The sequence below is a fragment of the Protopterus annectens genome, chromosome 8.part0 (genome assembly GCF_019279795.1).
Source record: "Protopterus annectens isolate FY-2018-M chromosome 8.part0, PAN1.0, whole genome shotgun sequence".
Classification (NCBI taxonomy): Eukaryota; Metazoa; Chordata; order Ceratodontiformes; family Protopteridae; genus Protopterus; species Protopterus annectens.
Window position 1 is genome coordinate 1364944046 of NC_056741.1, and position 25385 is coordinate 1364969430.

Here is a 25385-nt window from a genome sequence, read left to right on the forward strand (position 1 = left end):
GCTATCATTGTTTTTGGGAGTTAAAAGGAGAAGTCTTAAGTTTGTGGACTGAATTAACTGGGGAAGGAATTACCAGAGGAGTAGTGCAAGAGGCAGCCATATTGGTGAGAATCAGGTTAAGAATGCTGTGTCTTGGAGATTTTTTTTACAAACTGCTGAAGGGAATTTTTATTTATAAAGTGTTAATAAGTAAAAACAAAATGAAAACTCCAGCAAAGTTAGAACTTCCACTGAGTGACCTCCCAAACCTTTTGTATCAGAGGCACATGGGATATATGCAAATGATCCTTATGAACATCAGCTGGGTGTAATAGCCCTGTGTTTCTAATGCTTAGTCAAACACTCTGCTTGTGCTGTGCTGATGAGGTCATAACAAGGCCGAAATATGCATATCCACAGCTAGTGGGGTTTGGCTTTATTGGCCTGAAATTGTCCATTAAAACTACAAAACAAATCATGGGCATTCAGAATCGCCCATTAGCTGAAGCACCTGATGTTCATAAGGATCATTTGCATATATCCCATGTGCCTCTGATACAAGAGCTTTGGGAGGTCACTCAGTGGAAGTTCTAGCTTTGCTGGAGTTTCATTTTGTTTTTGATTGTTTTTTTAGTGACCTTCTCACTCATTGTTTTATAAAGTGTTGGAATTTTTGTGCACATCTGTAGTGGAAGTATAAGTAGCCCATTTTGTTAAAGGGTAGTTAAAGTCACTCAAAGTAATGGAGATTTGCTGATAGGGGAGTCATTTAGATCACTGAGGAATCTTCCACATTCATCAGGTAAATACATAGGTGTTCAGTAGCAAGCTGTTAATTGTTAATTAGTCTACTCTAGAGTGATCTCTTATTCGTATTGTGTCGAAAAGAATTCTGAATAGGCACATTCTGCCACTGATGGTAAGGAAATTTGATGAAAAATATTTTGTGGATAATGGTGGGAAAGTTGATGGGAATTGCTTTACCATTGCCAGTAGTAACATTGATGGAAGAATGCTCTTGTATGAGTAGTAGGGCAGATGAAGTAGACTGTTGTACCACTTATTGATGGCAGAAAGGATACTGGAGACTTACCTGTCACTGTTGATGGGAAAAGGTGTTGGATCATGATCTCTCACTATAGGTTGGTGTAATGGTTAAGGTCTTTGCCTCACAGATGCAAGGAACGTGGTTTGATTCTGACCTAGTGTTATTGACTAGGTTTTAAAATATTCCTTCAGGGCAGTTAGCCTGATAGTCATATTTGAACCTATAATAGATAAGAAACTAAATAAATAATGAACTAGAATAGGTGCCATAATCTGAGATGAATATAACTAACCCCTGAGAAATTAATGTTGGGGAGGGTTGGTGTAATAGTTAAGGTCTTAACTGACCTCTGGTTATTAGCTAAGCTTGCAATAGTCTGCAGACCGATAGCTTAACATTTACCTGTGATGGGGTGGGGCTAGGTACTTATGTTTTGTCAGTAATGGTGGGAAAAGATGCTGGAGTCTACTTTGCCATTGATTGTGGGAAGGGCTGCTGGGGACTGCTATGCCTCTGATGGCTAGGAAGGTGATGGAGACTGCTTTGTAAGTGATGTAGACTGCTTAGAAAGACAGACTTGTAAGCCTATAATTAAATATTAAATAGTTTTTGTAGACATAGGAAGCAGAAGTTTGTCTTGAATGAACCAGTCCAGGTTAATTATGTAAATATGGCAGTACGAAGAGAAGAGAAGAGTGAATATACTGAATGTAGATTTTTCAAAGTCCTCTCCCATACAAAACCTATATTACAGGTATATTAGGCGTAGGAACATGGGTCTGTATTAGGTCGCTGAAATGTTATTCCAGCGAATACCTATTCATTGACCTGTAGTCAGCGAAAACCACTTCAGCGATTCGCTGAATTTACAATGGGCAACAAAATAGTTTTTTGAAGTACAATGGACAACAGAACTTTGCCCTTATCACTGTAGTGTGATCGCTGGAGTTGCTATATATTGTTGGAGGGGTGTGGGGGGCAATGTCCCTCACTTGAGTGCATTTGAGTCAACTACATGTTGGTCCGTTGTTTTTCAGGCCACTATTTCATTGCCCTTAGTAAATTCAGCGAATTGCTGACTAGATTTTCCCTGATTAGGGGTCGATGAATATGTGTTCGCCAGAATAACATTTCAGCGAACTACTATAAGCCCAGGAACACAACTAGCTAAATGTGCAGAGTGCTACAGGATAGCAACTCAAAATTTATTATAAGCGGAATTATTCACTTCTGGAGTCAGCACTAATCTCTCATTTAGTTAACATCTTTGTTATAACATTTTATATGGGGGTGTGCTCAACAAGAGGGGGTTAAAACGACCATGCTGCTCTTGGTTAATGGTGTGGTACATGACAGCTTGGGATCCTGATTGGGGGGTGTCACTTAAACAGTAAATTAGAACATTTGAGTTTGCTCTTTTTGTGTCGCATTCCCCCAATGTTACATGCATTCTCTGGAGCATTCTGGAGATAAGATGTGGAAAACCTAAAGTGCACCATCTTAGAGCAGCCTCCAGCCTCCGCTTTGGTTAAGGAAACATACACTGGCGCCTTTTATGTCTGTACATCTTGGATCAGAATCATGGTAGCATGAACATTTGCCAGAACCAGTGAAGGTTCATGGACTGACGTTTAGGGGCTGATGAAAATGATTTAGAGAGATCTAGCAAGATCAAGACTGAATACTTGTGCTACTCTCTAGACATCAGAAGATTATCTGTTAGGATAAGAGTAATGCCAGTGTAGTGATGAGTGAAATTCTAACCTGATAAAATCCATGACCCCATTATTTCTCAGATGGTGTTCACGTTGTGTGCATAGTCATCTTTCTCAGTAACTTTTCCAAGAAAGAAGATTAGCGATAGAGAAGAAATTATCCAGAACATTTGGATCCAGGGATAGTTTTTTGAGAACTGCCGTAACAAGGGTCTGTTTAAAGAATTATGGAAATATCTTAGTGATTAATGACAATACTAGTGTACAGTAAGTAACTAGGTGCAGCATATTTAGGCTGGCCTGAACCAACTTTGAGGGGGAATGTGTCTGACCTGCATGCCACAGAGCACTTATTTAAGATCACAGTTAGGAGCTCATCCTAATTGAAAATAGAAAACACCATCCAAGAGGTGGAACAGGCCTTCCCAGTGACCATGATAATGCCCATGGAAGTGGGGAAAAACAGATCTGATTGATGCACTATTGCAAATAAAAAAAATAAAAAGTGTGCAGCCATCTGATATTGGAAAGATGATCAAACTGAATGAGTGATGAGGCATGCTGGCTTTACACATTCTGTCCATGACTTGAAAGAGCATGGCTGCTTACTTTGCAGAGATCTCTCTGAACCTGTAAGCTTGACTTAAATAGTGGAAGTCAGATTGGTGCATTGCACAGTACTTGTCCATTTCATATGTGTCGCTCTGTAGACCTGCTCACCTCTAACAACTTTCCTGCCTTCTCCCTTTCCACTGATGAGTGTGGAACAGTTTCAGTGAAGAAAACACTTCATTGCTCAAGTTGAACTGAAATATGTACTTGGAGGTAAGTCTTGTATTGTGTAGTAGATTTTATCCTTTAAATGCCTCGTTTTGTTACTTGCTGTTATTATTGACAACAGCATATCCTTCTCTAAGTGCTTCATAATGGATTCCAGTGGAGGCATTTTCAAACCAGTAACCACTTTTCACATTTATGATACATCTCAGTTTTCAGCACACATGCTTCCTACTGATAAACCACTATACCTTATCACAGTTATCAAATTTTCTCTCTTCCTCTGCCACCTTTTCCCTATTTAGAAAAAAGAAGCCTAAATTATTCTTGTACAACTTTTTTACATCAATATTTAGGCGCTACAAATGATGTATGATTGATGTTCATCGTGCATACAGCTGCAGTCATAACAGATGGGTTCTCCTGCCGTCAGGCGGGTCCTCGGTCGGCCGAATTCCAAAGTCTAGGTCCGGCGTCGGTTGTCGTCGCTTCTTCCCTGACGTCAGTGCGACAGGGGTATAAAAGAACCAGTCGATGCCATTTTCTTCAGTCTTTCTTGCCGCGCGGTGCCCGAAGCAGAAGCAGTTCGCAAGTGCCGGTCGTCCAGCTCCTGAGATTACGAATATTTTTCAACTGAAGACTTCTAGAAAGCTAAGTACCCCGTTGGGGAAACTTTTCTTGCCTCAGACCGATGTCAGACAAAGTTAATAATTGCATTTCATGTGGGAAGCAAATACTGCATAAGGATTTCCATTCCCTCTGTATACCTTGCTTAGGCCCAGACAACGACGTCTCGGCCTGTCGTTTTTGTGCTACATTCAGCAGACGCACTATTAAGCGTCGGGTGGAGTTCGCCCAACACTATTTTAGCAAAAAGTTTAATTACAACATGTCGTCGGATACTCCGACTCCAATTTTGAGTAAACGACGTAAAGATAAGGACCGACATACAAGGTCCGCAACTTCTACCGACACCACGCTAAAGCCGACTACATGTGCTCCAGTTCTCAGCGAGGCGCCTACGCAGCCCCTGACTACCGATGACACTTCATTAGCGGTGTCTTCTGTGCCCAAGGTCGCAGGCTCTTCGGCCCACACCCCGACTACAGATACTGAAGCCACTCTGGGCGGGGAAACTCAGAGTTCAGACAGGCCTGCCACCTCTCAAGGTGTCTTCAGGCCTTCTTCTTCTTTTTCCATTAAGGCTTACACTAAATCTAAAGCAGCCATACATTCTAAAAGACAAGCTCCACAGGGCCCCTCTCAAGGCTCCATGCCTAAAAAGCAGATGCTCAAAATGGCTGAGGATTTGATTACTCTTATCAGGGATTCTCAACCCCACCCGGACAAAAGGCCCAGAGTGGAGGAAGAATACCTTTCCTCGGACCAGGCCTCCATTACTTCAGAGCATTCTGAGGACCAGGAACATTCTTACTCCCCTTTCGAAGATTCTGATGCAGAGGAGTCCATTCCCTCTGTCTCCCCCCCTGAGGATTACTCTTTTGGGGAAACCTTGCATACCTTGAGGGAACACTTCCACTGGGAAGCCCAAGAGTACTCAGACTCCAAGAAAAGGCTCAGGGATTTCCTCTTGCTCCCTCAGCACAGGCCTCTGGCTATACCTCCTGTCTTAGACATATTAGATGATGTGTATTCAGAGGCCAGCCTTAACCCAGATTCTTTACCTCCAGCTCCAGTCAAGCCTGACCGGTATTACCGGGTGCCTGATTCACACCAATTCCTGTACAAAAGCCATGCGGCTGACCCAGAAACTATTTCACAGGGTCCCAAGGGAATTAAGGCCTCCACTGCCAAAAATCCATTACCTTCAGAGAGAGATTCCAGAGCTTTAGAAAGGTGGGGGGAAAAAGGTATACACCTCGGCCACTTTAACCATGAGGGCATTAAACTGTCAGTTCCGTATGTTAAAGTATCAACAGTTTTTGTTATCTCAGTTGAAAAGCAAAATGTCGCAACCTGACATGAAGGAGTTGCAGGTTTTGTTGCATAGTGCAGAGCAAGTGGGTAAACATACCTTGCAATGTGGTTTTGATGCTTTAGAGGCCTCTTGTAGAGCTGCTGTTACAGGATCAGTCATACGTAGACATGCTTGGCTCAAAGAGCAAACCTTACCAGATCATGTCAAGGCTAAAGTATTAGATGCACCTCTTCAAAAAGATGTATTGTTTGGTGTTAAAGCTGAGGAGGTATTAAGGAAAATGGAGGAAAAGGCAAAATCAATGCAAACAGTGAAAGATTTCCTTCAGGTACAACCGCCACGTTTCAGTAGAAATTGGCCTTCAAAAAATTGGTCCTTTCCAGCCACAGACAGACCTCAAAGAGGTAGATACAAGTGCCCGAGAGGTAGAAGGCAATCTCAAGGATCATTTAGAGGCAGACAATGGCAAACACCTACACCAAGAGGGGGTGAGGATAGTTCACAGCCATTCAGAAAGCAGACCCAATGACTTTCCCCTTTGCATGCCAAGCAAGGCTCAAATGGCAGCACCTTTAGGCGGAAAACTGGCATTATTTTCGAAAAATTGGCATATTGTCACAAAAGACAAATGGATCCTGGACATTATAGACAGAGGCTACAGAATCCACTTTCACACCCTCCCAAAAATGAGAGGCATGCCAAACTTGCCACACAATCAAAGGGCAGAGGCACAAACACAAATTTCAGATCTCATGGACATGAAAGCTATTCAAGAGGTACCTGCACAAGAACAGGGTCAAGGTTTTTATTCCAGACTATTCCTGGTACCAAGGAAGGGCAAAGATTGGAGACCGATTTTGGACCTATCCATCCTAAACACATATTTACTCGTACCAAAGTTCAGGATGCTCACATTACAGCAGCTTCTTCCCATGCTGGGCAAGGAGTCTTGGCTGGTGACATTGGACCTCAAGGAGGCATACCTGCATGTCCCAATCAGACAAGATTGCAGAAGATACCTCAGATTTCTTGCAGTTCATCCCATTATCAATTCTCTGCATTGCCCTTTGGCTTATCTACTGCGCCCAGAGTGTTCACGAAATGCCTGGCATCAGTAATTGCCTTCTGCAGACTTCAAGGGATACAAATATACCCATATCTGGACGACTGCCTGATCCAAGCGGACAGCAAACACACTTCTGAAACACCTGGCTTTTGTAATAATGTTGTTGAAATCTCTGGGATACACAGTCAACAAAAAGAAGTCAAGACTTAATACCCTCTCAAACAATAATTTTCCTGGGTGCCAGCTTGGATACAAACACCCAGATGGCCTACCTCACGCCAGAGAAACAAGGGCAATTAACTCAATACTTCAGAAAACTGGCAACCTTCACCAGGCTGACTGCAAGGAAAATCCTGCAGGCTCTGGGATTTCATGGCATCTTGCATCCTGTTAATCCCATGTGCAAAGCTGCATATGAGGAAACTTCAGTGGTACCTAAAAAACTTATGGTCTCAACACAGCCACGGTTTGGAAACAATCATACCAGTGATTCCATGTCTTCAAAAGGAATTTCTGTGGTGGGCTCAGGCATGCCAAAGAAACCTAGGTCTCCCATTCTGCAAGCCTCAAGCAAATCAAGTCATCACAACAGACGCCTCGGACTACGCCTGGGGGGCGCACATGACAGATCGGTGCATTCAGGGCAAATGGTCACAAAAAGAAAAGCACCTACACATCAATCATAAGGAAATGCTAGCAGTAATAAATGCTATTATGGCTTTCAAAGACCTACTGCATCCAGGGCAGCTATTGATAAGAACAGACAACACCACAGTGATGTGGTACAAAAACAAACAGGGAGGAACTCATTCATATCCCCTGTGCAGACTAGCCATGTCCCTTTGGAACACGGCTCTGGAATTGCAAATCCAACTTCAAGCATAATTCCTGCCAGGGAAGGAAAACACACTGGCAGACAACCTGAGCAGAAATATGACAGATCCACACAAATGGAAGTTGCATCCTCAAGTTTTTACAATGATAATTCAAGCATGGGGAAGGCCAGATATAGATCTCTTTGCCACCCACAGAAATTACCAATTGACAAAATTCTGCTCAAGGACCTTTCATCCACAGGCCTGGAAAGTGGACACACTCTCTTTCAGTTGGACAACAATGACGGTTTATGCCTTTCCACCTCTTCCACTGCTGGCCAAAGTTCTATTAAAAGCCAGAGCAGACAGACCAAAGATGATTTTCATTGCTCCAGACTGGCCTAGACAACACCGGTACCCACTCCTGAGGAGCCCGACGCATTCCCCACCATGGATCCTGCCTCTAATGCCTCTTCTACTGACTCAGCACAACTTCAAAACTCTTCACAGTCAGCTGAAAACACTCAATCTAGCCGCATGGAGAATTCCTTAAATTCACAGCAGACCCTACTCTCCAAGGAGGTGCAGGATGTCATTTTGGAGGCCAGAAGGCCTTCTACTAGAAAAGCCTACTCCGCAAAATGGAAACGGTTTTGTGTCTGAAATCAGAAAAAGGGTCAGAATCTTGGAATACTGAATTTACCTCAAATACTACAGTACCTAGCCGAGCTGCTAAGCAGTGGACTTTCATTCTCCTCCATCAAAATCCATGCCTCAGCCATTTCTGCAGAGTACAACACTGATCCTCCTTTATTCTCTCACCCTGTCTTAAGACAGTTCCTCAGAGGGGCTAAGAATATAAGACCCCCAAGGAAGCAACCAGTACCGGCTTGGGACCTCAACTTCATTCTAGAAAAACTACCCTACCTCCTTTTGAGCCAGCTGCTTCAACAGATCTGCAATATTTGTCATGGAAAACAGCCTTCCTTCTAGCTATCACCTCAGCACGCAGGGTTTTGGAAGTACAAGCCCTCATGGCTGTGCAGCCTTTCATCATTTTCCATCAGGACAGAGTTTCCTTACGAACCAATCCTTCATTTATGCCAAAGGTAGTATCCAGGGTAGCCTTGAATCAGGCTATCCACTTACCTACGTTTTACCCTAATCCACAAAACAAAGGGGAGAGGCTACTACATTCCTTGGACATTCACAGACAGCTCCGTTATTATTTGGACAGAACAAAGCCTTTCAGAAAATCAGAGCAACTCTTTGTGTCCTATGCTACAGGTGCTCAAGGGAAGCCTATTTCCAAACAGACAATCTCAAAATGGATAGCCCACTGCATACGCTTTTGTTACTCTTTTCATGGTAAAACTGTACCTACAGGCATCAGATCTCACTCCACAAGGGCCACAGCTACCTCTGCTGCTTTCCTCAGGGGGGTTCCTACCAAAGATATTTTGGAAGCAGCCACTTGGAGTTCTGTACATACTTTCTCCAAGCACTATCACCTACCATTATACTCCAAAACTAGAGCGGGCTTTGCCACTGCAGTCTTGCAGGGCATCCTGGCTCCACCTAGTTCCACTTAGTGCCTACCACCCCTTTATTAGCTTTGGGATTCTACCCATCTGTTATGACTGCAGCTGTATGCACGATGAACATAGTACAGTTTTGTACCTACCATAAATGTAGATGTTCGAGTGCTAATACAGCTGCAGTCCAGGTTTCCCTCCCTCCTTACCCTCTTGTGACAGGCCTTATGGCTAACACCTCCTCATACAACCTCATTGGGGTATTCTTTTATGGTGTATTTGCTTGCAACTACTGTTTTTTGATTATATTGCATTTGCTTTACTACATAAATTTCTGTTTTGCCTTCCTTCTGGGGGCACCTGACATCTGGGGCAAGAAAAACTGAAGAAAATTGCGTCGGCTGGTTCTTTTATACCCCTGTCGCACTGACATCAGGGAAGAAGCGACGACAACCGACGCCGGACCTAGACTTTTGAATTCGGCCGACCGAGGACCCGCCTGACTGCAGGAGAACCCATCTGTTATGACTGCATCTGTATTAGCACTCGAACATCTACGTTTATGGTAGGTACAAAACTGTACTTTTGATAACTTACTATTCTGTTTCTAGGCTAATAAATGCTGTGATTAGATATGACCCCCAAACAGTACGGCTGCTGGCCTACAGCTTGTTGTTTTATACAGTGTTATATTGACAATGTGCAATGTCTTCTACAAGAGATGAGCTACCTGTGTGTGTGTGTGTGTGTGTGTGTGTGTGTGTGTGTGTGTGTGTGTGTGTGTGTGTGTGTGTGTGTGTGTAGATATATAAACTTTTCACTTCTCACAGGTATTCTGGTATTACTTGAAATCTGTCCAAGTTTTATGACAGTGTTACAATGAGTCTTCCCCAGAGAAGATATTATAGCGGTTTAAGTTATATTAACAGTAGATCATTGTGAAGAAGACACTATAACAGTAATGATGTTTTTCGTGTTTCACTGTTGCAGTCATTACATTTGGGTAATCTGCTAGCAGGTTGCCCTCAGTCGGCCTGATTAACAAAATCTTGGGTCCTGCGTCGGTTGCTGTCCCTTCTTCCATGACGTCAGGTTGTCAGGGGTATAAAACATGCAGCCGACGTCATTACATCAGTCTTTCTTGCCGTACGGTGCCCAAAGCAGAAGCAGTTTGCAAGTGCCTGTCGTCCGACTCCTGAAATTTTCATTTTCGCGTTTCAGAACCGAAGTCTTCAACTTAAAGCTAAGTACCCCGCTGGAGAAACTTTTTCTTGCTCCTTACTGATGTCAGTATAAGTTAATAATTGCATTACTTGTGGAAAGCAAGTACCTCGTAAAGATTTTCATCTGTACTGTATTCCTTGCCTAGGCCCTGACCATGACGTACTTGGCTGTCTGTTTTGTGCTTTATTTAAACAGTGCACTATGTGTCATCGGTACATTTTTGCTTCTAAATATTTCGGTTCTTGGTTTAATTATCCAGAAATAACATCAGTTAGCCATCTGACTACTGGAATTTCGATAAAACATAAAGGCAAAGACAGGCCGTTGAGGTCCAAAACTGACGACACTTCTAAGCCAGTCGCCAGTTCGCCGCTACTCAGTGAGGCGCTTTCGCAGCCCCTGATATACGCTACTTCTGACTCACAGGCCTCTACTGAGACCCATTTGGAGTCCGGTATGCCGCAAGATACTTCAACTATGGAACCCGCGGATGTCTCTACCTTGGATGGGGCCAGAGCCGCTGTGCAGGCACCGGCTTCTGAGGGTGTATTCAGGCCTACAGACTTGCATATCAAACCAACTCCATCTTCAATACTAAGGCCTAAATCTCGATCTATGTCGAAAAAAACGACTCCCAGGCCACATGTTCAGGCCCCTATGCCTAAAAAACAAATTATCAAAATGGCTGAAGATCTAATTAACTCTAATCAGGGGTAGTCAACCCCCCCCCCCCCTTCAAAGAGGCCTAGGCCTGAGCTTGACTATGAATCATCTGGTCAAGATTCCGTTTCTTCTGACTCTTCTAATGACCTGGATTTGTCCATACCTACTTACGAGGATTCTGATGCAGAGGATTCCATTCCCTCTGCCCACCCCTGAGGATTTTTCTTTTGGTGAAACTTTAAATACTTTAAGGGAGCATTTCCATTGGGAAAGTCAGGAATTCTCTGATTCAAAAAAGAGGCTTAGGGATTTTCTTATTTTACCTCAGCATAGGCCTTTGGCTATACCTCCTGTTCTAGACATTGTTTATGATGTGTTTTCGGAAGCCAGTATGGTCCCTGATTCCCTGCCTCCAGCTCCTTGTAAACCTGACAGATACTACAGGGTTCCTGAGGCCCACAAGTTCCTTTTCAAAAATCCTGTTGCAGATCCTAAGAGCTGAGCAAGTGCAGGGCTTTTTTGGTTGCCAAAAGCTATTGCAACGGCCGAGTCGGATCTGAGGGCTCAGATCTGAACCCACATGAAAATGGACAGCACAGATGGAATGCTATGGTGAGTACATAACTATTTTTTTATTTATAATGTCACAGAATGACTGGGCTGCTAGGCAATATATTTTCTTACTTTTTCCACTTTACTGGAATTGCTTGCTTTTGCTTTTTTTGTTTGATTATCTTTTGTGATGGTGTTGTACATAAAGTCTTATCACATGCTGAATATATTTTTTATCAGATGGTTCTGTGTCATTAATACTCTGGAATTTCTTGACTTTAAATACTGAACTACAGCAGTCCGTATTCTTATTTTGATCAGTCTGCCAGCTAATATTTGATTTATTTCAGACGGGAGAATCCTCAGGATGCTGTTGTCCTTCATCCACAAAACGCTGGAAAAACTTTAGACACTCTTCCAGAGAAGAGGTAAGAATCACTGCTCATCCTTTTCATGACTGGATAATGTTATGATGATCCTAGTTAAAAGAATAACCTTTTAAATTTCTGTTTTAAAATTAAATTTGAATCCATTAACATGGAATTCTGCAATACTCCCAAGTAACTCCCCAGTCAGAATCCGAGTAAAACATTTTCATGATATTTGTGGCTGCTTTAAGAAGTCATGCTGTGCGTGAATGATTGGGCTCCGCTCCTCCTAATCAAACTAGAAAGACAGCAGGCATCTTGAGCTTTATTATGTGTGGCTCTCGTATTGCAGTGTTGTGGTTTCCTCCAAATTAGAACAGCCAGCTTATTCACCATGTTCTGTATCATGACGACTTCACTTGTGATAGACAGTGATAGACAGTCTGTGATAAGTTGTGCCTCTTTTGTGTGTTGTTTCGGTGCTGGCAGTTGAGTTTTCTTATTTCCTTTACAGTGTGATTGGGACCAGCTCACTGAGGAGGGCAGCACAGCTCAAAAAGCGATTTCCTCACCTGGAATTTCGAGACATTGTATCCTTTCATATAGGAGGCTCACTCCAGTTTGTTTTTTTTTGTTGCCTGTTATAGTTTCCTAGTATGCAGACTCTAGTACTAATGGTGCATACACAGTTTTAGTAGAGGAATGTACAGTTTAGGATAGTCACTTTAAGAGGGAATCGGTACACCACAGGACAGTAAAGTAGCAGTAAAATAGTATTGCTTTGAAGCACTACCCTAATATAGTTCTTCCTTTTATTTGTGCACTTGTAAGTTTCTGGAGCTTTTAACAACCACTCAGGGTCAATTTTTGGTTGTGTACTTCAATACTTTTCTTCCAGCAAATTAAAACAGCCATAGTATTTTATTAGCCTACCTGTTTATCACTCTATTGATGCAATTAAGAATTGTTATGGCTTCAGTCTGGCTACAAAAAGTAAGATCACTTCTGTATGTCAAACAGTGAGGATAGGAAGTGTCTTCAGCTATCTGTTCATAGCTGACACATTGGGTGTGAAACGAAGTGGACAGTTGTTTCTCCCACTCTTAACACTGGAACTTGGGTTGTGTATAAGGAGAAATTCCCGGGGATTCCTGGGAGACTTACCACACTGGAATAGGGTTAAAGGAGAACTGCACCCACAGACTCAAAAAAACATGTTTATTTCATTATGGGTTGGTGTTTGTTACATTTTAACACCACTCTGGGACTATTTACAGGTTTTTAAATATTTTTATACATCATTTCTGAGTCTGACCACATGGGGTCTGGCATCTTGAAGTAATTTTGATTGTTTAGGCCGCCTCTAGGTATCCCACAATGCAGTGCTTGTCTGTAAAAAATTACATCATGCAGGCCTCTTTCTTCCTAAAGCTCCTGTCACTGCAGTGATTTTATGCAACCCTGCTGTCTTTCAGTCAGTTTTAAGTAACATTTCATGCCTTTCAGTGACTACTTAAAACACAAACAGTGCAAATGCCACAAAACAAAATTTCAAAGTGCTTTTTACTGCTGCTTCTTTTTAGAGTGGCTAAATTAGTCTTTTGGAAGCCTGAATTGTACTACTTTGACTCCTCTCCCATCCCCCTTCACACCTAACTTCTCTAGTTGTCAAAGTGCTAAGGGTAATTTGAGCGGTTACCTGCTGTGATTGACAGCTCACAGCAAGAGACTTGATTTGTGTACTGTTTCCTTGTTCTAGCCTTTACTTTCTGTATGGGTAGGGGAAGGAACAGGGAGCTGTGACATCACAGCATGGGTGGGTTTTTAGGACGGTCATGGTAATGTCAGTTTGGCAAGGGAATTGGCCAGAAAACTACCTGTATTCATTGGCCTTGATGACATCATTAAATTGGAGACTGCAACAAGCTTTTCCAGGGCAGGGTAAAAGTTTTTTGAAAGTGAAACCACCACAGTGCAGTAAGGTACTGTTCTAGTGAAGAGAAACAGTTGATTTAAAATATTTTAAAATGCTGCATTGTTTATTCATAGCAGGGAGAGTAAATAGGGAGAAGAATATTTAATAATAGAAATCCGTTGTTGTCCTTTAAATAGTAAAGGGGCTGTAAAACAGCATACTGTTCTCTGCAGATTTATTGCCATCTGTCAGTGTGGATTACATAACTCTGCCTTTGAGGCCATGTTTTTTCATGCATTTAAGTTATACACTGCTGTCTTTGTAACTGCAGGGGTGGGGATTAACTTTGATAGTTTTATAACTGAAAGATGTGGCAAGGTAGTGCCATCTTCTTTGATCATAGATGTGTAGGATCCTCCTTATTTAGCAGACAGCAGCTAGTGAGGTGGGGTTTATTTAGATTTCTTAGATAATCGTTTATTTAACAGAGAACTATTGGACTGAAATCATCAAGAATCAGAACACTCTATCAGTACAATAGAGGCATTCCAAGGATGTGTTTAGCTTCATCAAGAACATAGAAAGCTGCTTACTGAATTTTATTCTTAAACCAGATGTCAATGTTGTTTAGTGGAAATTAGTTTAATTCAGGTAGTATGACCACCACCTCACTTTATTTAGTTTCTTGCTGTCTTTTGAAGCCTGTTTTTGCTAAGATGTTTTATTACTGTTGTTTTTCTGTCAGTTCTCAAGCTGTTTACTCCTCCTGAGCAGACAGGACCCACATGTCAAGGTGACTGTCTGTAATAAGGTAAGCACTGCTAGTGGATAGAATTACCTGTGAAAAGGTAAAGCTTCCCACAGTACACATGACCATTTCATGGTTTACTATCATATTCATTCATATGTAATTGGCATAGATTTGCTGTCTTGCCTACCATAGTGTGGGAAATGGTGATCACTGCTCTACCCCTCTACTATTGAATGCCTCTGTGCTGGGAGAATTCACCACTTATTGCAGGAGAATGTTCCACATCACTAGAACCTGTTTCTTGAGAACTATTTCTTTGTGACCTGACTGAAACCAGTTCCTTCTGTTTGCATGTTATGCTCTCATCTCCCTTTATGAATCTGTTCTTTTTTCAGGGTCATCCCTTATGGTCCCCTTCAGAAGTTTGTGGACCCATATCATGCTATCCTCCCCATCTCCATGCCCATTCCTTTTTACTTCCAGGAAGTAAAGTCAGTAGCTGTTATTCTTTCACTGTCTACTTTCCCAACATTCTCTGTCAACAACCAAGTAACTGTCCTATACCCTGTTGATAAGTGAAAAGTCTCATTTCCTCTTTATATTCTGCTGAACTGTCCTCCGAACTCTAGATTTGGCTTTACTGGTTCTTTTTATACTTGTACCAAATATCCATTTGTCCATCACTTCTTTTGATACAGCATAGCATAATTTTCATTTTAACAGCTGCATTTTCACAAGGGATGTGGACGCTATTGTTGTCAGTTCTGGGTCCTTCTTTTTCTTTATAAAGTTAAAGGTCTTGCCATCAGTGAAATAGTTGTATGTTTTATTGACATCGCTTTGATAAATTGCCTGACATGTCTTCACACTGAGCTGCCTCTTTTCCTACCACCTCATTAACTTTCTGATGATCCCTACATTCTCCACCTTTGTCACTATTTTATTGTTGTCCGTAAAGAGGGTTCCTTTGTCTTCTATTCCTTTTAGTGACATTTACAAGTATTTTGAACATCACAGGACCTATGATTAACCCCTGTGATGATTATCAAGTCCACCTCATTCTCTGACCCCTTCCTTTGCCCTCCACTGTGTTACTATCTTTTCTTCAGCTAGTTCTGTAGTCTAATCATTTTCCTGTATACCCTGATCCCTTTCTTTTACACATTTAATCTCATGTATGGGACCTTATTGGAGGCCTTGCTGAAGTTGAGTTAGATTTACTCTGGTGTCAGATAGTCTGAGAACAGTAGACATGTAGTTTGGCAAAATCTTCTGGTTGTAAACCTGTACTGGTCTTAATCATGGAGCTCATTGTCCTGAGTATAGTAGCATAACCTGTCACTGTTGATATTTTCTTTGGATTGCTATGCATCCAGTATCCCACTAAGTAATTCAATAGCCAAATGGACCTGTCCTTAGTTCACAGATGTTCATCATGTTACACTGCTGCAGTCATTACACTTGGGTTATCTGCTGTCAGGCGGTCCAGCAGTCTGCCCGAGTTCCAAAGTCTTGGTCCGGCGTCGGTTGCTGTCGCTTCTTCCCTGACGTCAGTGCGCCAGGGGTATATAAGATGCAGCCGACGCCATTTTCTTCAGTCTTTCTTGCCGCGCGGTGCCCGATGCAAAAGCAGTTCGCAAGTGCCACTCGGCCGACTCCTGAGATTTTCATTCCGAATCCAGAACCGAAGTCTTCTACAAAGCTAAGTACCCCATTGGGGAAACTTTTTCTTACCTCAGACCGATGTCCGTAAAAGTTAATAATTGCATTTCTTGTGGGAAGCAAATACCTCATAAGGATTTCCATTCCTATTGTATCCCATGCCTAGGCCCAGACCACGACGTCACAGGTTGTCGGTTTTGTGCTTTTAGGTTTAACAAGCGCACTATTAAACGTCTGTTTGATTTTGCCCGACATTATTTTGGCAGTAAATTCAATTACACCATGCCGTCGGAACTACCGCGTTATACAAAAAACGCAAAGACAAGGACAGGCATCCGAGGCCCAAAACTGATGACGAAGCCTCTTCTAGGCCAGTCGCCGGTTCTCCGGTTTTCAGCGAGGCACCTTCGCAACCTCTGACAACCGCTTCTTTGGAACCACAGGCCGCCTCTGACTCCCACATGGAGATGGCTGGGCCTTTGGATACACCAGACTTGCGGCCTACCGAGACTAACCCTTCAGAGGGCTCCGGAGTAGCTGAACAACCTGCAGCTTCAGAGGGTGTTTTCAGGCCTACTCAGTTAACCATTAAATCTTCTGTTAAACCTAAAACAAAGAAAAAACTTTAGCATTCACCAGGACAGGCCTCCATGCCTAAGAAACAGATGCTCAAAATGTCCGAAGCCGTAATTACTCTGATCAGGGGGTCCCACCCTCCCCCTGATAAAAGGCCTAGACAGGATGCAGACTATGACTCATCCGACCTGGTGTCCATCTCCTCACATTCATGCTCAGACCAAGGATACTCTTTACCCCCTTATGAGGATTCTGATGCTGAGGAATCTGTTCCTTCAGCCTCTCCACCAGAGAACTACTCCTTTGGGGAAACCTTACATACCATGCGGGAGCATTTCCATTGGGAGGGCCAGGATTACACAGAATCCAAGAAAAGGCTCGGAGATTTTCTTTTATTACCTCAACACAGACCCCTTGCTATTCCACCAGTGTTAGATATTGTGGATGATGTTTATTCTGAATCCAGTTTAAATCCTGATTCTTTACCTCCTGCTCCAGTTAAGCCAGACAGATACTACAGTGTCCCTGACTCTCACAAATTCCTTTATAAAAGCCCTGTTGCTGATCCTGAAACTATTTCCCAGGGTCTCAAAGGGGTAAAGGCTTCTACAGCAAAAAAATCCAGTCCCCCCTGACAGAGATTCCAGAGCATTAGACAGATGGGGGAAGAAAGTGTATACATCTGCAACTTTAGCAATGAGAGCCTTAAATGGCCAGTTTCACATGCTTAAATACCAGTAAGTAATATTTGATGTCTCAGTTGAAACCAGTAATATTTGATGTCTCAGTTGAAACAAAAAATGCTTCCAAATTCAGATCTTCCTAATTATAAGGAAATGCAGGATTTATTGCATGCAGCTGAACAAGTGGGAAAACATACTGTGCAATGTGGTTTTGATTCCTTAGAGGCCTCCTGTAGAGCAGCAGTTACAGGGTCTGTCATTAGAAGACATGCTTGGTTAAAAGAACAGACTTTGCCAGAGCATGTTAAAGCAAAATTATTAGATGCACCTTTGCAGCAGGATGTTTTATTTGGAGTTAAGGCAGAAAGGGTTGGGAGGGTGGCCTAATGGTTAAGGTGTTTGCCTTACAAACACAAAGTGCAGGGTTTGAGTCTCACAAGGGATAATTGGCTAGGCTTAAAATGGCTCGCAAGGGCAGTTAGCTTAGTACTAATCTATGAATCTATGAAAGAGGTATTAAAGAAAATGGAGGATAAAGCAAAATCTATGCAAACGGTGAAGGATTTCTTACAGGTTCAGCCTCCTCGTTTTAGCAGAAATTGGCCATAAAGAATTGGTCCTTTCCAGTCTCAGACAGACCTCAAATGGGCAGATACAGACGTCCAAGAGGCAGAGGTCAACCACAAGGTACTTACAGGCCTCGACAATGGGGTGCTTCAACCCAGAAAGAAGGGGAAGACAGGCCTCAACCTTATAAAAAACAGCCCCAATGACTTCCCACTACAGCTACCAAACATCTCTCTCTTGGCAGCCCCCTTGGGGGGGGGAGCCTGGCACTTTTCGTTCACAATTGGCAAATGATCACCAAAGACAAATGGGTTCTCAATATTGTGTCTCAAGGTTACAGGTTCCACTTTCACACGCTGCCAAGGTTAAAAGGAATGCCAAATCTGCCACCAAATCAATGGGCAGAGGCTCAAAGACAAATTACGGCACTCATGGACATGAGAGCTATTCAAAAGGTACCAACACAGGAGCAAGGACAAGGATTTTACTCAAGACTCTTTCTGGTTCCCAGAAAGGACAAAGCCTGGAGGCCCATTCTGGTTCTTTCTTCGCTAAATACTTACCTGGATGTTCCAAGATTCAAAATGTTGACACTACAGCAGCTTCTTCCCATGCTGGGCAAGAAAGCTTGGCTCGTAACTTTGAACCTCAAGGAGGCATACCTGCATGTCCCTATCAGACAAAATTGCAGAAGATACCTCAGCAGGTTCAATGCATTACCAATTCTCTGCACTGCCCTTTGGCTTATCTACTGCGCCCAGGGTCTTTACAAAATGCCTGGCACCAGTAATTGCATTTTGCAGACAAAAAGGAATTCAAATTTACCCATTCTTGGACAACTGCCTTATTCAAGCAGAGAGCAAAGACATTCTTCTAAAGCATCTGGCGTTTGTAAAAAGACTGCTAATTTGCCTAGGGTACACAGTAAACGAAAAGAAATCAAAACTAGTGCCCTCACAAGAGATAATATTCCTGGGTGCCAGCTTAAATACAACGACCCAGATGGCATAGCTCACACCAGGCAATCAAGGACAACTAACTCAATATTTCCAATTGATGGCAACAAAAACCCAACTCCCTGCAAGAAAAATTCTGCAGGCCTTGGGTTACATGGCATCTTGCATGCTACTAATTCCATATGTCAAACTGCATAAGAGGAAACTACAATGGTACCTAAAGAGTGTCTGGTCTCAACACTGTCACAGTTTGGAAACAGTAATACCACTTATTCCTTGCCTTCAACAGGAGTTTCAATGGTGGGCTCAAGCCTGTCACCTCAACAAGGGACATCCTTTCACTCAACCCACAGCCAGGCAAACACTGACAACAGATGCTTCGGATTACGCCTGGGGAGCACACATGGCAGGAAAATGTATTCAGGGCAAGTGGCCCGCAGAACAAAGGCATCTTCACATCAATCAAAAAGAGATGCTAGCTGTACAAAATGCCCTTATAGCTTTCAAGGACCTTCTGCATCCAGGACAACTAATACTAAAGACTGACAACACCACAGTTATGTGTTACATAAACAAGCAAGGGGGCACTCATTCATATCCCCTCTGCAGACAAGCCATGACCTTGTGGAACACAGCTATAACCTATCAAGTTCATCTGCAAGCACAATTCCTGCCAGGAGAGAAAAACACACTGGCAGATGACTTAAGCAGAAACATCATGGATCTGCACGAGTGAAAATTACATCCACAAATGTTCAGGATGATAACCCAGAAATGGTGGAGCCTAGACATAGATCTGTTCGCATCCCCAATGAATTGCCAGCTACAGAAATTCTGCACAAGGACTTACCACCCACAAGCATGGAAAGTGGATGCCCTCTCATTCAGCTAGAAAAACCTACAAGTATACGCTTTCCCACCAATACCTCTCCTCTCAAAGGTACTCATTTTGCCTCAAATCTCACAACTTCTGACTCGGCAAAACAATCATATACTTCACGGCCAGCTCAAGACTTTAAACCTGGCTGCATGTCAGATTCCTTAGTCAAGCAAACAATGCCTCTCTCCAAAGCTGTTATGGATGTCATTATGGAGGCCAGAAGGCCTAGCACCAGGAAAGCCTATTCAGATAAATGGAAGAGATTCTGTGCCTGGAACCAGGCTCACAGCCTTGACCCTCTTGTCCCAAACATTCCTCAGATTCTATAATACTTGACTGAGATGCTGGACAAAGGCCTCTCCTTTTCATCCATTAAGATCCATGCCTCTGCCATCTCTGCTCATTACAACACAGATCCACCAATTTTTTCTCATCCTTTGCTAAAACAGTACCTCAGAGGGGCTAAAAACATAAGACTGCCCCGCAGAGCACCAACTCCAACTTGGGACCTCAACTTCGTCTTGGAAAAATTAACTTTACCTCCTTTTGAGCCAACTAACTCAGCAGACTTAAAATATGTCTCTTGGAAAACTGCTCTGCTCCTGGCAATAACCTCAGCTCGAAGAGTTTCAGAATTACAGGCACTAATGGCGGTGGAACCTTTCCTCATTTTCCACCAGGACAGGGTGTCTTTAAGAACTAACCCTACGTTTATGCCAAAGGTGGTATCCAGTGTGGCTCTAAACCAAACTATTCACTTGCCAACTTTTTATCCAAATCCACAGAACAAAGGTGAGAGACTACTGCATTCCTTGGACATACACAGGCAGTTACACTTCTACTTGGACAAAACAAAAGTATTTTTTCCAGAAAACTGAGCAATTATTTGTAGCATATGCTGCAGAAACACAGGGAAAAGCCATTTCAAAACAGACCATTTCAAAATGGATAGGGCATTGTATACGTTTCTGCTATACACACCATGGGAAAACTGCACCTAACAGCATTAGGTCTCATTCCACCAGGGCAACAGCCACTTCAACTGCCTACCTCAGAGGAGTACCTACCAAGGACACTTTGGAAGCAGCAATTTGGAGTTCTGTACATACCTTCACCAAGCATTATCATCTGCCTCTTTACTCTAAATCCAGAGCTGGCTTTGCCACTGCAGTTCTGCAGGGCCTTATAGCCACCCCTAATGCCTTATAGAACCAGCCACCCTACCTCAGCTTTGTGATTCTACCCAAGTGTAATGACTGCAGCAGTGTAACACGATGAACATAGTACAGTTTTGTACCTACCATAAATGTAGATGTTCGAGTGTATACACTGCTGCAGCCCAGGTTACCCTCCCTCCTTCCCCTCTTACTTGTTGTTCTAACCCTAGTATTCTACCCTTTGCTACCTATGGGAAGTATTTGCTGGTAACAGAAAGTATTTGTTTGCTTTTCTTATGTATGTTTTATTAGCAATTTACATTGCCTACCTTTTTGGGGGCGCCTGACATCTGGGGCAAGAAAAACTGAAGAAAATGGCGTTGGCTGCATCTTGTATACCCCTGGCGCACTGACGTCAGGGAAGAAGCAACAGCAACCGACGCCGGACCAAGACTTTGGAACTTGGACCCACTGTGGGACCGCCTGACGGCAGATAACCCAAGTGTAATGACTGCAGCAGTGTATACACTTGAACATCTACATTTATGGTAGGTACAAAATTGTACTTTATGGAGTGAATTAAGTTAACTCCTGTTCGGTCTTCTTTGAGCAACTCCTTCTCTACAGACCTGCTGCCACTTTCTTACAAGGGATGGTAGCTAGGATTTCACCTAACCTCCTTAATAATCTTGAGGATGCCATCAGGGCCTTGCATTTTTATCCTCCCACAGATGATTTAACTACTTCATAAATAAGTCTTCTTGTCTGTCCAGTTTTATTCTTGCCCGTTGGCCTTTCTTACAGTGATAGCTTGCCTCCCTTCCTTCTTTGTGAATACAGAAATGAGAAATGTTTTATGGTGTTTGCCTTTTCTCTTTCTGCATCTCTTTTAAGACCTAATTCTTGTGGAGAATTATTTTCAGAGATATACCTGGAGACATTCTCTCCCATCCTCATGCATTCTGCCCAATACCTCTCTTTCCTTGTTTTGTTTCTCATTACCTCTCCTTTGGCAAGCTTCTTTGCTTCATCATATTTGTGTTTGGCTTCTTCCCCTTTAATCATTTGATGCTGAAACTGGCCTTTATTTATTAAAATTGGGGGACTTTTGTGACCTGTAGTTTGTGCTTTGATGTGTGTTGCAGAATCTACTGTAATTTTACTCAGTGCAATGTTCAGAGTAGTATCCCTACAGAAATAGACTTCTGAATGCTGTTTAGAGGGACAGTAGTGAGACTTGTCTATTTTTACAGGGCTGATTGTGCAGACAGTATTTAGTATTGATCTGGCTATTTTTGTGTTTCCTGACTTGATGAACTCTGATATGGTGCCCCTCCCTTTCCCATCTACCCGTTGTGTACCTAAAAAGCATAGAAATAATTCAAGAAATATGCCTCAGCCTATGGCTTGTGACTATGCATTAGCCTTGGACAGGCTGTTAGATCACTTGCCTTCTTTTGACTTCAGGTCCCCTAGTGTGATGTTTGTACTATAACTGTACATGACATGAGGTTCAGAGATGTTCTTTGGGGCTGTACCAGTGCCTATGCAGGGGAAGTCAGAAGTGCAGAATCTTTTGCCAGTGTTGATACATCTCCTCCAGGGATTCTCCTACTAGTGTAGTGCATTCAAATAAAGAGACAGAAGACCCACCATATTGCAGGGCAGCAGTCTCTGATGGATTGTTTTTCCACTTGATAGTGGCTATGTCTAGATACACTGTTTGGGCAGTTGATTATAGGGTGCAAACCCAGATTATGAGTAATGTTGGCACTCCCATTTAGCCACCCAAGGATCCTGAGTTTGAAGGGGATCTGGAATCTAAGGTTCTGGAAGCACCAGGGTCTGATCAGTCAGTTTCCTCTGAGGGCAAACAAGTTCAGAAACCTAAACAAATGTTATCTTTTTTCCAAATGCTGCCTAGGTTTAGAGATGTTTTTAGTTAGGAGCAATCATTGTCTACCTTAGAGATCAGCAGGGTATAAGATCTTTTGGAGGATGAGGCCATGGACATGGCGACCTTCCCCTGCATTGATCCCAGCATTGGAGGATATTTTTAAGAAAGCTTGCAATTCTCCACTGCTGAATGAGTCTCTGTCTAAAAAGTGTTTGTTTATGAAATTCTGGTTGTGCTTGACTGTACCTGGCCTGCAAACTCCCTTGTCTTTGGATCCTGCTTATGTGTCCCCAGCGACCTCTTCTAATAAAAAGGCCATCTCTTCATCAAACTCATTCTCTTCAGTTAAGCTTTGCACATGGCTAGAATCTCAGGGAAAGAAGCCGGCACAGTCCAGCATGGTAGCTTTAGTGTGTTTCAATTGCCTGTGTTTTAATGTGGAAGTTTGTGTTGAGGTGTTTGTATAGTTTAGACTAGTTTACTGCATCATTACCTGCTGAGCAAAACGTCTTTGTCCAAATATATTGTTTCCAATGTGTTCAAGTGTCTAAACATGCTTTAAAAGAGTGCCTTGGAAGGGGCTGATACCATTTCTAGAAAAGCAACGATGTCCGTGATAAGACAGTATGCTTGGTTACACATCCATAATTTTTCTGATGAGTTAAAAAATGAGATTATGAAAGCTGTAGTGGATTCTGATTGTGTATTTGGTACAGATCTTTAAACACTGGGATGACTTGAGGTAAACTGATGCAAGGGATGTTGGGGTGTTGAAAATATTCCTTATTCCTAGGTTTCTCTCTGTTAAGCAGAATAATTGTTGGTAGCCCAACAAACAGAAGTCCTAGCTGAACAAAAACCAAGACACCAAAAGGAAATGGCAAGATGAGAACTCCACCAAACCTAATAAGAGAGTTTCCTTTCCCACAACTGATAACCCCCCCTTCCAGTTTATAACTATGCCAAGGTGTGGCTCCTATTTTTCTCAAGTTCCCCCCTGGATGCATTGTCTTGAAAGCTCTCAATAAGGTGGCCTGGCCATTAGTGTTTTTTGACAAATAGGTGCTCGGCATTGTTGACAGAGGTTACAGGTTTCAGTGAAAGGAACATCCACATTTGTTCGGGGGGGGGGTCCCCCTCACCTGCCACCTGAACTGTGGCAAATGCTGTACTCGGGGGGGGGGGGGGTCATAGAACTGGTCCCTCCTTCACAGAGAGTGAATCATTTCTAGTCCAGAATTTTTCTGTTGCCCAAGAAAGAGCTGTCACAGAGACCAGTGTTGGACTTATCCTTTTCTGAATACTTTTGTTAAGGTCCCACAGTTTAAGATGTTCACCCTGCAAACAATGATAACTCTACTGCTGGGCCACCACTTCATGGTGACTCTGGACTTGAAGGAGACTCATCACTGTATTGCCATTGCTCATTGCTTCAGGAAGTATGAGACTTATTGTGGCTTGTTCATACTGTCAGTTCTCTGCATTGCCCTTTGGGCTATCCACTGCATTTTGAGTGTTCACAAATGCTGTCCTCTGGCCTTGGCCCACTCTAGACTCTTGGCATTCACATCTTTCTGTACTTGGATGACTTGCTGATCTCTGCAGAGTCTGTATCCAGGTTTTTGGAATCACTAGAGAAAGTCTCAACCTTACTTTCCCAGCTAGGATTCAAGTTGAACCTTTGGAAGTCATTCTTCGACACCCTTGCAAAGACTTGTCTTCCTTTGGTGCTTAATTGACACTGACCAAAGGAATAGACTTTCTTTCTAAAGGCATGATGCTATGATCCTATTTTACCAAACTGTGTTTCAGGATTTCTCCAGGGCAGATGTCACCTTAGCAAGAGAATTCCTGAAAATTCTAGGAGCGATGACATCCATGATTCCCGTGATACCACTGGCCCGTCTCCACATGAGGAAATTTTAAGTGGTATGTCCAGAATTGTTGGACCCAGTGCCTACATTCCCCTGGAATCTTAGTTGCCAGTGCTGTCCTTTATCAGATGAAAGTTAGAGTGGTGGAGAGCACAGCTGAATATCAATCCAGGACTTCCTTCTTCCCTCTTGTTCTGGTGCAGTCTGTCCAGACAGATTCACCTGACTTTGCTTGGGGAGCTGTGTCAATGGGAGTGCATTTGCAGTCCACTTGAGGGCCTGAGGAAGCATGGAAGTACATCAGTATCAAGGAGTTATGTGGTGGTCCATGCTTTGAAATTCCTTCACCACCTATAGATTCCAGGTCCTTTTCTTGTGGTTACAAACAACACCTCAGTGATGTGGTGCTTTAACGGACAAGGGGGTACAAGGACATACCTTCTGTGCTAGTTGGGAGTGATGTCCTGGGAGCTGGCTTTACAGAATTCTCTGACTCCTTAGGTATAGTATATCCTGTCAGAGCAAAAGGTTGTGGCCAGTAGACTAAGCAGGTCCTGGGCAGACCCCACACAAGTGGCAGCTCAAGGTAGTGGTGTTCCAAGATCTAGTGCAGATGTGAGGAATGCCTCAAATAGATCCTTTTACCTCCTTTCAAAACAGACCTCTGAAGATATTCTGTTCTAAACATCCTTGCAACCATGCTTGGAAGACAGGAGCATTCTTGTTCCCATGGCTGGAAATGTTCCTGTATGCATTTCCACTGATTCGTAAGGTACTTCTGAAGGT

General features: G+C 42.9%; 1 protein-coding gene across 2 annotated transcripts in view; it reads left to right on the forward strand.

Annotated features, from left to right (window-relative positions):
- The window catches only part of HMBS (hydroxymethylbilane synthase), a 378523-nt gene that overhangs the window by 165685 nt on the left and 187453 nt on the right, over positions 1–25385 (forward strand). For both annotated transcript variants that reach the window (XM_044080943.1, XM_044080944.1), the window contains exons 7-8: positions 11664–11741; positions 12196–12271. In XM_044080943.1, coding sequence (XP_043936878.1) covers positions 11664–11741; positions 12196–12271 — 154 coding nt within the window. The remainder of the gene's footprint in view (positions 1–11663; positions 11742–12195; positions 12272–25385) is intronic.